Below are 13393 nucleotides of genomic sequence, written 5' to 3'. Positions count from 1 at the left end.
CATGGCAAGTGTGTGCCTTCGAAGTGTCTCTCGGTATAAAGCCATGCTGGGGCTGGAGCAGTTAACTGCTCAGCAGTTAAGAGCCTGGTTCTTCCAGAGGACCCAGGTAAATTCCCAACATCCATGTGGTGGCTCAGAACCAACTGTGTAATTCTAGTCTCAGGAGATCTACACACACTTCTGGCCTCCACAGTTCCAGGAATTCAGACATACATAAAATTAATAACAGAAAATTAATAAGGTAACATGTAATATATAAAAATAAAATTATATTTATAATATATTATTATGTTAATATTAAATAACATAAAAATAGTAAAAGGCAATACTGGAGTCCTTGGTATTTTCTTTCATTGTACCCACTGCTCAAACAAAGCAGCGTAAGCACAGCACAGGCCATACAGTGGAAGCCGAAGACCTGAGCAGAAACAGAGCATCAGGAAAACAATGCCTTCCCACATATGGAATGATGGCACTGTACAGAGCCTCTGGAAAGGCAAACCTGGAGTGAAGAAACAATGCTGAAGAACTGTGACAGAGCTCCAGCCAGGACTAGCAACAGGGGAAGGTCAGGACTCTGGCCAGGGTCATCGAGGGATATTTGAAGAGCCCCATTCTACCACGCTCTAGACAAAGCTAATAATCCATCATTGTCACGGGTATAAAAAGAAGCTTCTGCCCCAGTTGAAAACACAATGTGACAGCAGTTCCTGCCACTTCAGCACCTTAAAGACTAGCTCCACCGTCTCCCCAGCACAGAACTACTTTCCAAAACCACCAAGAAGGCAGCTACGAGACAGAAAAGGCCGAGTTGGAGGCTCTAACCTGTCCGTGTCCTTTTGGAAACTGTTCACTGCTAGAGGTGTTTATTTTATCCTGCGGCTCGGCTCATCACTGTACTGGATGGTCTGGCACGGCTTGCCAAGCCCCTCTGGCACAGGCTAAGATCGTACCAAGAACATACTGTGTGCCAGATGTTCCCTGTAGGGTGTCAGATTTGACAGCTATGGAGAAATGCAAGAGGTTGGAGGGAAGATGCATGAGGAGATGAGGGCAAGAGAAGCTGCCACACAGAACTGCCAAGACGACACTTAGGGATCTACTCTAGGGCAGAAAAGACAGAGAGCACTATACTCGCTGGGCTGATAAAAGTTAGAACCTGTTTAAACCAGGCATATCATCAGAGACATGAAGACTAGAGAACGCATCTACAGGTTTTTCTGTTTTCTTCTGATGTTGGTTTTTGGGTAGGGGTTAAGATTTATAAACACCATAATGATTTATGTTATAAAATAGCCTTTAATTTCTCCCTCTCACAACATATCACTGATTAAACTGGAGCGGCACTCAGCTTCCTAGGGCTGGTTCTTGTGAGGAAGGAAGGCAGCAGACCCGGCTGCTGTGCAGCTGGAGCAGTACCAGGCCCCAAGCTTAGTACACACTAAGGAGACAAATACCCAAGATGCGCCGTGGTTCAGTGGCTCTGGAGTTCTGGGCCAGCAGTGTAGTCCCTGTATGCACCAAGTGCACCAGGCACTCCTGTCTGTGAGCTACTTCCACTCCCCCTCTTACTGCTGCCCCTCATCCTGCAGTTCTCAACTCTGAGAAGTACTAAGGAACGCCCTGCCACGGACCTCCAACTCCTATCACTGCGGGCTTGAATCCTCTGTTTTGCTTTACATTTGCTTCAGACTTCCTGGAGGCCTGACCCACATGAACATGACCTGTTCCACCCAGGACGCTTAGAAGCCACTTCCATTTTCTTTCCCACATGACAATTCCTTTTAACATCTCTGTCACAGTGGACAGGTCTGAATTCAAGAGTGAGGACTGGACCCTTGTTCTCCAAGTCGTCTGTTTTGTTCACGTTTTCCTTAACATGCTCATCTGCATGTGCACAGCTTTGGAAAGATCCTCATGTCTCAAGAATATCAAACACTTCAGAATTCATGGATTCATTCCTTTCAGGAACCGATATTCAAACCATAGATTGGTCTCTGCCTTCCCAGATGTCTTCTCGTTGCTTGGCTTCCAACCGTTTTCTCTCTGTAAATAAAGACCAATATTAATCATATGATTATAGATTTCACACAGCCACTAAGTCTCCTTTAATCAAACTACAAAACAAAGATTATTCATGAGACAGGGGAATTCCCTGATCACCTTTCACCTGATCCCAGAGGTTAACATCTTTTTAGCTTTCCAAATACTTTAAAGAATTGATACTACTCTTGGTTTTGTTTTCTTTCTTTTTTCCCCCCATTCTCTCTCTACCTTTCCTCCTTTTCTTTTTTGTCATGCTTAGGATGAAACTCAGGGTTTCACATGTTAAACACAAACCAAACCAAAAATGTTCTAGAGCAGTGGTTCTCAACCTTCCTAATGTTGTGACCCTTTGATACAGTTCATCATGTTGTGGTGACCCCCAACCATAAAATTATGTGTGTGCTACTTCATAACTATAATTTTGCTACTGTTATAAATGGCAATGGTCTTACGTGAACCCTGTGAAAGTGTTATTTGGCCCATAAAAGGGTCAACCCATAGCTTGAAAACCACTGTTCTAGAGACTATTCCAGAAAGAAAAAAATAATCACCATATAAAATGGAGGAAAAAGAATGACTAATTTTTAAGACAAAAATACAAATTGTGTAATTCACTTTTAATTATTTTTAAAATAGAAACTTTATTTTTCATTTTCATTTAAAAGTACATATATACTAGCTGAGAGCAGTGGACCATGCTTGTAGGCCCAGTCACCTAAAAGACTAAAGCAGGAGGACCACTTAGCAAAGGAGCGCACGGTGTCTAGTGACTGAGCTCTGAGGTACACCTAGGGAACTAGGTGTACTGGTAGGTGTCTCCAATATAACATATACAACTTTGTGTTCCAAATAGTTTCTTTTGTGCACAATACCAGTTCTAACTTTATAGCTGACAGCCATTCACCTTAATACCAGAAATACATATTATAAGCCTTAAATGACTCTTTTTAAGAGTTCTTATTCCAGACTGACAATGTCTATAAAAGAGTCTTCAAGTCATGAACCAGGTGGATTACAGAAATCAAGGTGAGTTTTAACACTTGCTATCTCAACCTATCTTCCAAATCATGAACATCACTTACAAAATCTCTAAACTACACTTGACTGTACTGTAAGGGGAAGGAAGTTGGCTGGGAAGTGAGAGAGAAATTCCTTGCTATTTGGGCACCATCTTGTGGCATCATCTGAATATAGCAACAAAATTACACAAGGCAAAAAATGAGGATCAACAAATTACAAACTGAAGGCTGATTAACACTACATCCAAGGATTCAGCTGCAAAGCAGGCAGGCTTGGGTTGGCCGAGGTTCTCCATGAGCAATGCCAAGGATAAACTTATCCAAACTTTGCCAGGGCTTCCTAGGAAAGTAGCAAGGTTCTGAGTTAGGGAAGATTTAAGTGTAAAGCAGCCATGGATGAAAAAAAAACTGGTTGTGAATTACAAGGAAAAACAAAGGAATCAGGAAAATTATTTACTAGAACTCAAATTGTTCATTAAGGAAACAAATCAGAAAGATTATCCATGAACAACAGAAAAATATGACCGCCCTATAATTCACAAGTCCAAAATCAAAAGTTCTGAAAATAAAGTTTTTATTGTAAAGTTTGTGTCAAAATTCATTTTTGTTAGCAAACCTAACCCGACATTATTTACTTAATGTGACTTGTTACATACTTTGCCTAAGGAACATCAGTGTTAATGTGTTTGCTTTTGGTGTTATAAAACATATAATACAGACACTGTGCCATCTTTGTAAAGTCACAATTTTGAAATGTCTAGTGTTAAATGCTTGCTAACAAAAGTCCCCAACTTCTAACTCTCACCTGAGCATGTATATGTGTGCATGTGTGCATGAGTGTGTCAATTCTGGTGGTAAAACATGGAAATAAAGAAGCACACAGAAATAGTGAAACTATGAAGCATATGAAACACAGAGAATACAGGTTAAACGGGTCTTTCAAGTGATCCCCTCTGAGACAGGGGACTTGCATGACTCGCTAAGGCTCAATTATCAGGAAGAACTGAGGCCAAAACCCAGTTCTTATTTTTAAGTAGCATACTTCCCACGATCCTGGCATCTGAAAATATCAAAAGAAAAGGAAAAGCATGTGAAAAAATTAACTGAAAGAAACATGTCCCTTTATCAAAAGAAGGTATTACATGACTGGCTGCATGAAAAAAAAAAGGCTGTCATTAGCATCGCCTCCATTGAACGTAAAGAAGTGAAGGGCGCAAACAGCCCAGCAGCAGCAGTAGGAGAGGGGAGCGGGAGAGACTGGAACAGTGGAAGGAAATGGCTAGCCTGAAGCATTTCCATAAACTTCCCTGAAGATGCCCACTCCCAGTGTGAAAGCACAGATAGAAATGCCTACTGAGCGAGCCGCTGAAGTCAGGGAAGAGAAATGCTGAAGACTGAGAAGGGAACACCCGGGTCAGGCTTTATTTGACAAGAAAAGGGAAGGAAAGAGAAGGGCTGCAAATTAAAGACTTTCAAAATTTACTTGGGCACTTAAAAAATGATCACAAAACTCACTTGACGCCACCTACAGAGTAATAATCAGCAAGCTTTGTGTAGAACAAGCCTGGGCAAATTTAATTGCTTTCCTTTATTCCCTGACAGACTTGGGAGATCAAGAGAAGGGAGCACTCTAAGCAAACTCTTAATTGTAGCAAGGCTTCAGACAAAGTTTATCAAGTATTTACATGCTTATCAGTGTTCTAGGAGAATGTGATCCAGATCTCATCAGGACCCATTTAACTGGCGAATGATCTGCAGTGTATTAAGCACAAGGAACCACGTGCTGTTTATTTTAGCAACACTTGAAGTGGTCAGTTAGTCCTAGTGTTGACATTTTTGTCTCTGAACCAAAAAAAAAAAAAAAAAAAAGATAAATATTACATCTCTGCAAAATTTTTTCACATACTTATATGGTTAGAAATGAAGTGAATTTCAGATAATAGGCAGGAAAAAAACATGAAAATACCCTGAAAATCTGACTATGGTCAGTAATACAGTACTACAGAATAATGGAATGTGCAAGAAGATTTCTCAGAGTTAGCTACCATGGGTAAATCTGTTTTACTACAAAAGAGCAAGTATTGTTCAGAGATTACTCTAAGTTTGCTGCGATTTAATTAATCTAACTAAATGATTAAATTATTTACTTCCTCTTCTTTAGACCTATGAACCAAATGCTGGCCTTTTAGAACCAGCCAATTAATCATCTCCTCCTAAGAATGAAGTGAAATTATGACATAAAATTATAGCAGACTTTGAAGATGAGAGAGCAGCTTATTCTGAGAAGCAGTGACATACATTTCTAATTTTAGTCAGCAATCAAATATTTGGAACAGAGAACACAGGATGATGTCCCAGATATTCCTGTGCTGAGTCCTTTACTTACGCGGTTTCATCATTCAGCATGAAGCAGAGGTTGAAAACACCTGATTAAGTACAATCCGAAGCACTCAGGGATGAGCTGTGCTTCCACTTCCTACTCTCAGCACAGCTCTGATCTGTTGCGTACTCTCCTGGACCAAAAGAGACTCTACTCATGTTAAGAGCAATGCACTAAAGGTTTTTATCCCTTGACACACACACAGTGTGATTTGCTTTAAGTGGTCTGGCATGTCCTTCTCCTCAACTTTTTCAGCTTTAGTGATTTCCCTTAAAGGACTGAAGTATAAGCTGTTGCACTAAAATGTCAGGAGAATCCAAGTAGCATAGAAAATTCTATCAGAGAAACTCAAATGATTAGGTACGTTCAACTCTTTTAGGGGCAGGGCGGAGAAAGTTCAGAGTAAAATACTAACATTTATGAAGAAAAACCAAAGCAATCAGTATCATTCATGTATAGAGACAATGAGCACATGTTATGTATCTTTTTTGTCCTTAACTCCCTGACAGTCAATAGAATTCTTCATGGAGGACAAAGAAGGGTTAGATTATTATATATAAATGAAAGGATCTATAACAGAATAGCAAACAGTACAGACAATGAGCACATGTTAGGTCCGTGCTAATTCTGATCAATTGGCAACGGGTATGTCAGTACCTGCCAAGGGAGAATGCCATGACTGATTAGGTCCATCTGTTCCATGTGATGGAGGAACAGCAATACATAATATACTCTTGTGAATACTCATGTCATATTACAACACAAAAAAAAGAACCACATCTTAAATTTGTAAAAGCACCTTTTCAAGATATGTTGTACTCAAAAAAACCTCCCCATGGTTAGGTAGAGCAAACATTATTAGTTGGAAAGTGGACAGAAAGATGGTAAGACCTCAAAGCCACACAGCTGGTTAAATGGCGACAGTTCTATTACAGCCCAGGTTTCCTTATTTCTTTAGTGATCTACCTTTGGTCTTTACAGGAAAGAGCTGAGAGTAAAGAATGATGTCCAGATGTTCTGGATTCCTACTAAGAAAAAAAGGAAGGAGAAAGTTTTAAACTATCATCCAGATTTATAGGAAACCGAAGACATTTTCTGTCAGTTAAAGCTGCGAGCCAATCTTTGGTATCTATAACTAAAAGGAAGCCTATTATAGTGCATTGTCTGGGGACGTCAAAATTTTATTTATAAAAGTAATATTTTCCCCAAAGGGGAAATGGCAATTATCCCCCAAACCTTTCAAAAGGGTAGAAAAAAATGAGTTTTAATTAGAAAAGCCTACATTCAAATCCCCTTTCTCATTTTCCTATAGGTGGTAACCTTTGTTACTTAATTTCATGGGGCCAGCTTAAGACATGGGGCCAGTGTCTTGCATCAGAGGTGTGAAAACACCACCATCAGAATTTCTACTTGAGAGTCTCCTTCCAGTGTCTTCATTAAGACAACCCTTTTATCCATGTCTTACACTAGAAAGCATCAGAAATAAAACAAGAGCAGCAGCAGCAGCAGCAGGATACAGCTCACTGACAGAGGCCTGTCTTGCACTGACCCTGCATCTAATCCTAACACCACACACAGAGAAAGGGAGAGCGAGAAGTGGGAGAGCGCAGGAGAAGCCATTGCTTAAAGAATCTAAAAGTAAGCCCTGTTTTGAGCTTTGTGTAGTGCATACAGTCACCACTGGACTCTGAGTTTTAAGAGGAACAAAGCACATTTTAGTAAAGAGCCTAGACTCCATACAACTCCATGAGACTGCTTAATCCAAAGGGTACTAGTGAAAGACACCCCCCCAACCCCCATCTTCATTTCCTCAGACACAGAAGGGCCGTCATGCAGAATGACAGAATGGTCTCCTGTAATCCACACAGCCTACCCAGTTGGTCTCTGAATTACCACCAAAAGCCTCCTGAGCCCCAGTTACCAGAGAGGCTGAGAAGCTGAGGCAGGATGATGACAAGCGTAAGTTCAGTACAGGCAACACCATGAGAGCATCAGCTCAGATAAACAAACAAACAACGAAATATTTTTCATTTTAAAAAGCAACAAAGAAGTTAGCATGGTGGCCCAGCACCCCAGAATCTGATGTAGGCCTGCATTAAGTTCAAAGGCAACCTAGGCTACAGAGTAAGTTCTAAACCACTCAGGACAACAAAGTGAACTGTTTCAAAAACAAATACAAGTCACACAGCCAACAGTCTCATGTTTAAACTGCACCACGGAAATGTCCTTTGGATAGTAAAGCATATAAAACAAGTACTTCAAGAGAAGCAGCATAATGATGGGCCTGCCCAGAATGAGAGGACACGCAGACAATCTTAGCTGAACAAAGCGACAGCTGCAGTATTTGTAGAGATACAGGCAATTTACACTCACATGGAAGGCGTGGCATACAGCAAACGGAGCCAGTTCCTCAGTAGATACCTCTCCCGTTACCTTCCCATCATCCTTTTTTGTTTGCTTTTGTTCAGTGAACCCAAGGCCTTAGGGCAGACTAAGCAAAAGCTTGACAACTGAGCTGCATCCCCAGGCCCCTCTACCCCCCCTCCCCCCCCCCCCGAGATAACTGTAGCTACATCCAAGAATCACTTTCTTAAGAAATAACCAATGTAAGGATTAGGAATACTGCACATCCTTTTATCCAGTTCTGTTGTTTGCCATCTATAAAAGCAAAGGCAATCCTTTCCTTTTTCTATCCTCTATAAGCAACCTTTGGATAAACAATGCACTAGAAAACAGAATTGCCTCATTATCATCATTAAGGTAAATTAGCTGGGTTCCCTCCTGAAACTCTAACCCCTGCCATGATGCTCTCACTCACTGGTTATCTGGCCCATGCAGCTGAGAGTCCGAAGGCCGCCTGCTATCACCAAAGCATAGTGGACAGGAGTATTAATGGCCTTGTTAGACTGGCAATAAACAAGCAGTTTGAAACTTCAGTTGGTTTAAAGGAAAAATGAAGTCACTTTTTGGTAAGTGGAATTTTCAGGATTGTTTTCACTGATTCTATACATCTTTGGTAAAGGCAAAGAACCTGTCTAAAGCTTGACGGCTGTTAAAAAAATACTTCTGTGTGAAGCCTGAGTCCAAGTCTTTACCTAGAATTCAAAAACCAATAAAGAGAAGATACATTTTAAGCTTAACACCAAACTATAAAAAAAAAGTCCTGCTTATGGATCTGTGGAAATATTTTCTGAGAACTCGTGGGTTTTAGAGAATCATCAGAAGTCAGGTGAATCTACTTGACTGTGTTAAGAAGACAAAATTCTTCTTACAGTTATTATCATCAATATCAGTTGCTGTCTCTGCCTTAACTTGCCTTCTACCAAAAAAGATCTAAGCCATCTGATTACACCACGACACTGTCATTGTGGTCATGACAGTAAAAGCACAGTAAACAAGGTCTGGGAGACTCAAGTCTTCAGAGGGAAATTTTTCTTTTCTTTTTTCTTGTTTTGTTTGTTTGTTTGTTTTGTTTTGTTTTGTTTTGTTTTTTGGTTTTTCAAGACAGGGTTTCTCTGTGTAGCCCTGGCTGTCCTGGAACTCACTCTGTAGACCAGGCTGGCCTCGAACTCAGAAATCCGAGTGCTGGGATTAAAGGCGTGCGCTATCACACCCGGCATCTTTTTTCTTTTAGTTTGAAACAAACTGTAGAAAAGGCAGGGATGAGTTGAGAAAGCAGAGCCTCTCTCTCTCTCAGTAACAGTAAAGTACCTAGACGCCTTGTGTACACAGGAGCGAAAACACCATCTATGCATTTGAGAGGCTTCTTGAAGATGGAAACAAGATGGAACGCACATTATTCTTTTCCTTTTTCTTTTTCAACACGTGCCTCATAGTGAAGCCCTTGTGAAGCAGACCAAAGAACACCAGTCAGCTCACCTCGGGCTTCCTGAAGTTTCCTGAGCTCTGCTTCCCGTTCAGATTTGCTCTGTTTGCTTCGAACCCCAAGGGCACTGATGACTAGCCTTCTGGCTAAGGCTGCTGAAGTCTCAGGTCGTTCCTTTGCTGGCTGGAGAAACTCTGAGGGAAAAAAAGGAGAAAGAGGCAGTAAGAAAGAGAAACCACTACAGCTCCAAGTGATTTAACTCAGTAATTAACATACAAAACAGACTAACAAGGGCAGTATCAGCAGTAATTAATACAGCCCTGATAGATGATGATCTAAGGAAATTAGTATGGCAAAGCACAAACAACCCAGGCTGTATTATCTGGATTAACACAATTTCTTACAGCAACTCTATCAAACAACTACACCAGATGAACTAAGCAGTGATGTCATCAGAACCTGGTTACTGTACTGCCTGCCTCTGACCAGTTCAAGCGGCTGCTCAAAGGGCTCACTTCCAACGTGCTCTTTTCCTTTCTGTCCTTAAAACCACATCAATACAAGTATTGACAAAAAAAAAACAAAAAAAAAAACAAAAAAAAAAAAAACACAATGTCTACAGAACTCTGGATCGTGAGAAACTGCTGGAACCAATAGTAACTTCAGCATCAATAAGGAACAACAGCAGAGAGGTTACAGGCTCACCAGCACATGCTCTAGCTTTGGCCTTGGCTGCTCTTGTGGCCTGTGACAAGGGACGGATCTTCACCATGGTATGTTTAATACCCAGGGCATCTCGAGCTGCAAGGAAGAACAGAGGTAAGGAAGTAAAGCGACGCACACAAGAATTTGGGGTTATTTCTTACAAAGCATTTATTCCCACAAGTTATGTTTGTTGGTTTTCATTGCAAAAAAAAAATCTTAAAATATAGAAAATCTGTAAACAGCAAGTAGGATAATGATTACTTTAGAACAAGGATCAAACCAAATGCAGCAACTGGGCTTTCTGTTTCTGTAAATAAAACTGTATGAAACAGAGCCATGCTCATTTGCACACTGTGGCTACTTTCTTGCTACAAAAATCCAGTTAGGTAAGTACAGAAGCTTTTTGCTCCACAAAGCCAAAAATATTTTATCTGGTCCATGCAAATTCATGCTCTAAAGATGGTTCAGACAGGAAGTCAGTCCAGCACCTCTGATTGCTGTGAATTCCTCTGCATAAGCTCTACCATGAGTCCAGAGTATGTTTGTGTATAAAAGACCAACCATATATTCTGAGAGTAGCTATTATAGTAGAATTATATAGAATTCTACTTCTAATTCGTTTTTCTGAAGGAAAAAAATAAATAGTGCAAAATTTAGTCTCACTTTGGTCTTTATCGTGTCTGACATTTAAGTGTGCAAATGGCCAGGGAGGAAGTGCCTACCTTTCCAAATACCAAATGCTGGATTAAAGAGAAGAGGGAGAGGATGTGTGGGCGGCAGGCCACAGTCCTCAAAAGCCAGTGTTATTCTAATACAGACACTAATACAGATACTGGCTCAGAAAAGCTCTTGGCTGGACTAGAAGGGAAATTAAAACAAGTGGCAGGAGAAAATAAACAGAAGGGACCTGGAATTCCTGAGAGTCACTAGACATATACCTGTGATTGGACTGGAGAAAATTCCTAAGGCATGTGTATCATCTACCCATTTAATATCAAATCCTTTCTTTCTGTAACAAAAGAAAACAACTTTTACATTTCTTAAAATTTATTTTATGAAATGTCTTTAAAATAATTTTACAAAGCATTTCATAAGATAGAGGAATGGGGGTAGTGACATAAAAACAGCCTGACACACGGAAGCCACTAAAATTTAAAAGCAATACCATCATTAGGAATTACCTGGGAGCATTTTCTAGATGCCAATTAATTAATCCTCACAAACTGGCTGGATGGAGAGGTATAGTAGTTAATGTACTATTTTCAAGAGATGTCCTTAAAGTGAGAAGGAATGGAAAGGGAAGCCAGAAGAGGTATAGAAGAATGCAGGAACTCAGGCGGGAAGAGGTATAGAAGAATACAGGAACTCAGACGGGGTCTGGACTTGATGAGAATGTAAACTGTGTGTGTGTGGGGGGGGGGGGGTTAGGGGTGGGAACACTACATTGTTAGAGATGTAATTCAAATTGTAAAAATAAAAAATTAACTCAAATAATGAAAATTACAACTGTACTTATTAATGCTTACTATTCTTTCTTATTGTAGGAAGAAAATAAGGTGTGTGTTAGGGGTAATAGAAATAACTATAGCTAGCCAAAAAAAAAAAAAAAAAAAAAGAAAAAGAAAAAGAAGTCATAATATACATTTAATATTAGAAAAATAGCCTTTTAGTTTAGAACAGAGCTACACAGTGAGCACAAAGAATGTCAGGATGACAACACACACACACACACACACACACACACACACACACACACACACATATGCGCAAACATACTTACATTCCCTTAATACATGAATAGATTTTATTTTAATCAAATCTACTCCTTCCCCTCCCCGACTCCTAGTATTGAGAAGGAATGTTGTGTCAATTTAGCAAACTGACAGTAGTAGGTTCTCCCCTGGGGTCTATGATCTCTCCAGCCATAGGTCGTACTTAGCCGTATTTACACTAGCAGCATATTTACAATAGCAGGCATGAGTCCTTCCTGGTAGACCTTATATCTAATCAGACAGCTACTGGTTACCAACACTCCTCTAATGCACGTGCACTACTCCTGCACCAATGGAGGGATCTGGCTGTGGAAGTCACTGAAGTTCACAGGCTCACAACTTGGTAAGATTGCTGGTACTTCTCCCCTGGCAGCCTGAGCTAGCCATTAGGGAGGAAAATAGAAGCCAAGAATATGATAGTCAGTACTAAGAAGGCAACTTTTAGAGGAACAGTGCTCATTATTTTTATTATTAATAGCAATATTCACCAGGAGATTAATATTGATAAAGACACTGATGAAAGATAAACTTGACTCTGGTATCTAACTCAGATATTATTAGTCTACACTTCTACATCATAATCTTATAAGTCACTATAAAAATATCCTAAAATCTCTTTCCCTATTCAACACTTTCCCTGACAGAAAAGTAGAAGAAACTTGGAAGATGACTTAGAGAACTTAATAAGCTGGACGGTACTATAAAATGACCTCAGGGTGAAGACTTAAAGTTCAACAGAGTCTCTGCTGCAGAGAGTTTAGAAAAGTTGCAGAAAGACTCATAGCTAAAAGTCTCATCTTAGCCCCTGAGGCTTCACTGTCCTTTAAACTGTTTTATGATATGGCTTTGGAGTTTATAGAAAACCCTCTCACAGATACCGTTAGCAGGAGACAAAGCAAAGAGAAGCAAATGACTCAAAGAATGACTCCTCCTTAACCTGACAACTGGTGAGTGCCTGAGTAAACCCAGTGCTGGAGAAGAGAAGACAGGAAGATCCTGAGTACCTGGCCAGCCTGGGCTGCAAACTAAGAAACTTTCTCAAGAACAAAAAAAGGCAGCAAACCTCAATAATCACTGAGGAAATTCTAGACATGGGCAAAATGCCCCCTATTTTATTAATGACAGTCTAATTTTATAATCTAAGGTAGCTCAAATCTGAGATTTAATCTTATTGACTGCTCTTAAACATCTATTAGGAATTGAACAGCATCTGACACTCCTAAATCAATGACTCACCCACACTACACATTTACAGTAAGGTTTACAGCACAGATTAAACATATCCCAGAAGCTATTCAACTCTGCTTTCTTTCAGTTATCTTCCCTAACTTGAGTTTAACTGATGAAACAAGTAAATAACGGCTAGTTAATATCAGCTATTCTAGCACTTTACTTAAAATATTCTGCTGGGCAGTGGTGGTGCACGCTTTTACTCCCAGCACTTGGGAGGCAGAGGCAGGTGGGTCTCTGTGAGTTCAAGGTCAGCCTGCTCTACTGGTCTACAGCCCGAGTTCCAGGACAGCCACAGCTGTTACACAGAGAAATTTTGTCTCAACAAACAAATAAATAAACAAAAATGTGGGGTTTTTTTCCCCCTCAAGAATAAGACACAGGCCAGATGTGGTGGTAAACCCCAGAACTTCTT

The 13393-nt window shown here is 40.2% G+C and overlaps 1 protein-coding gene across 3 annotated transcripts in view; it reads right to left on the bottom strand.

Moving 5' to 3' along the window:
* Positions 1–341: 341 nt before the first annotated feature.
* The window catches only part of R3hcc1l (R3H domain and coiled-coil containing 1 like), a 72615-nt gene continuing 59563 nt past the window's right edge, over positions 342–13393 (bottom strand). Inside the window, exons 5-8 of one of the 3 annotated variants that reach the window (XM_029534688.1) lie at positions 10915–10985; positions 9977–10072; positions 9325–9465; positions 342–2046 (exon numbers count right to left, since the gene is read on the bottom strand). In XM_029534688.1, the coding sequence (XP_029390548.1) occupies positions 1979–2046; positions 9325–9465; positions 9977–10072; positions 10915–10985 (376 nt within the window). In that variant the 3' untranslated portion in view covers positions 342–1978. Of the gene's footprint in view, positions 2047–9324; positions 9466–9976; positions 10073–10914; positions 10986–13393 lie in introns of those variants that run through there. The other 2 variants (XM_021204745.2, XR_003843173.1) reach the window with 2 other exon arrangements.

This window comes from Mus pahari, chromosome 1 (assembly GCF_900095145.1).
Source record: "Mus pahari chromosome 1, PAHARI_EIJ_v1.1, whole genome shotgun sequence".
Classification (NCBI taxonomy): Eukaryota; Metazoa; Chordata; class Mammalia; order Rodentia; family Muridae; genus Mus; species Mus pahari.
This window is presented reverse-complemented; position numbering and strand designations above follow the sequence as displayed.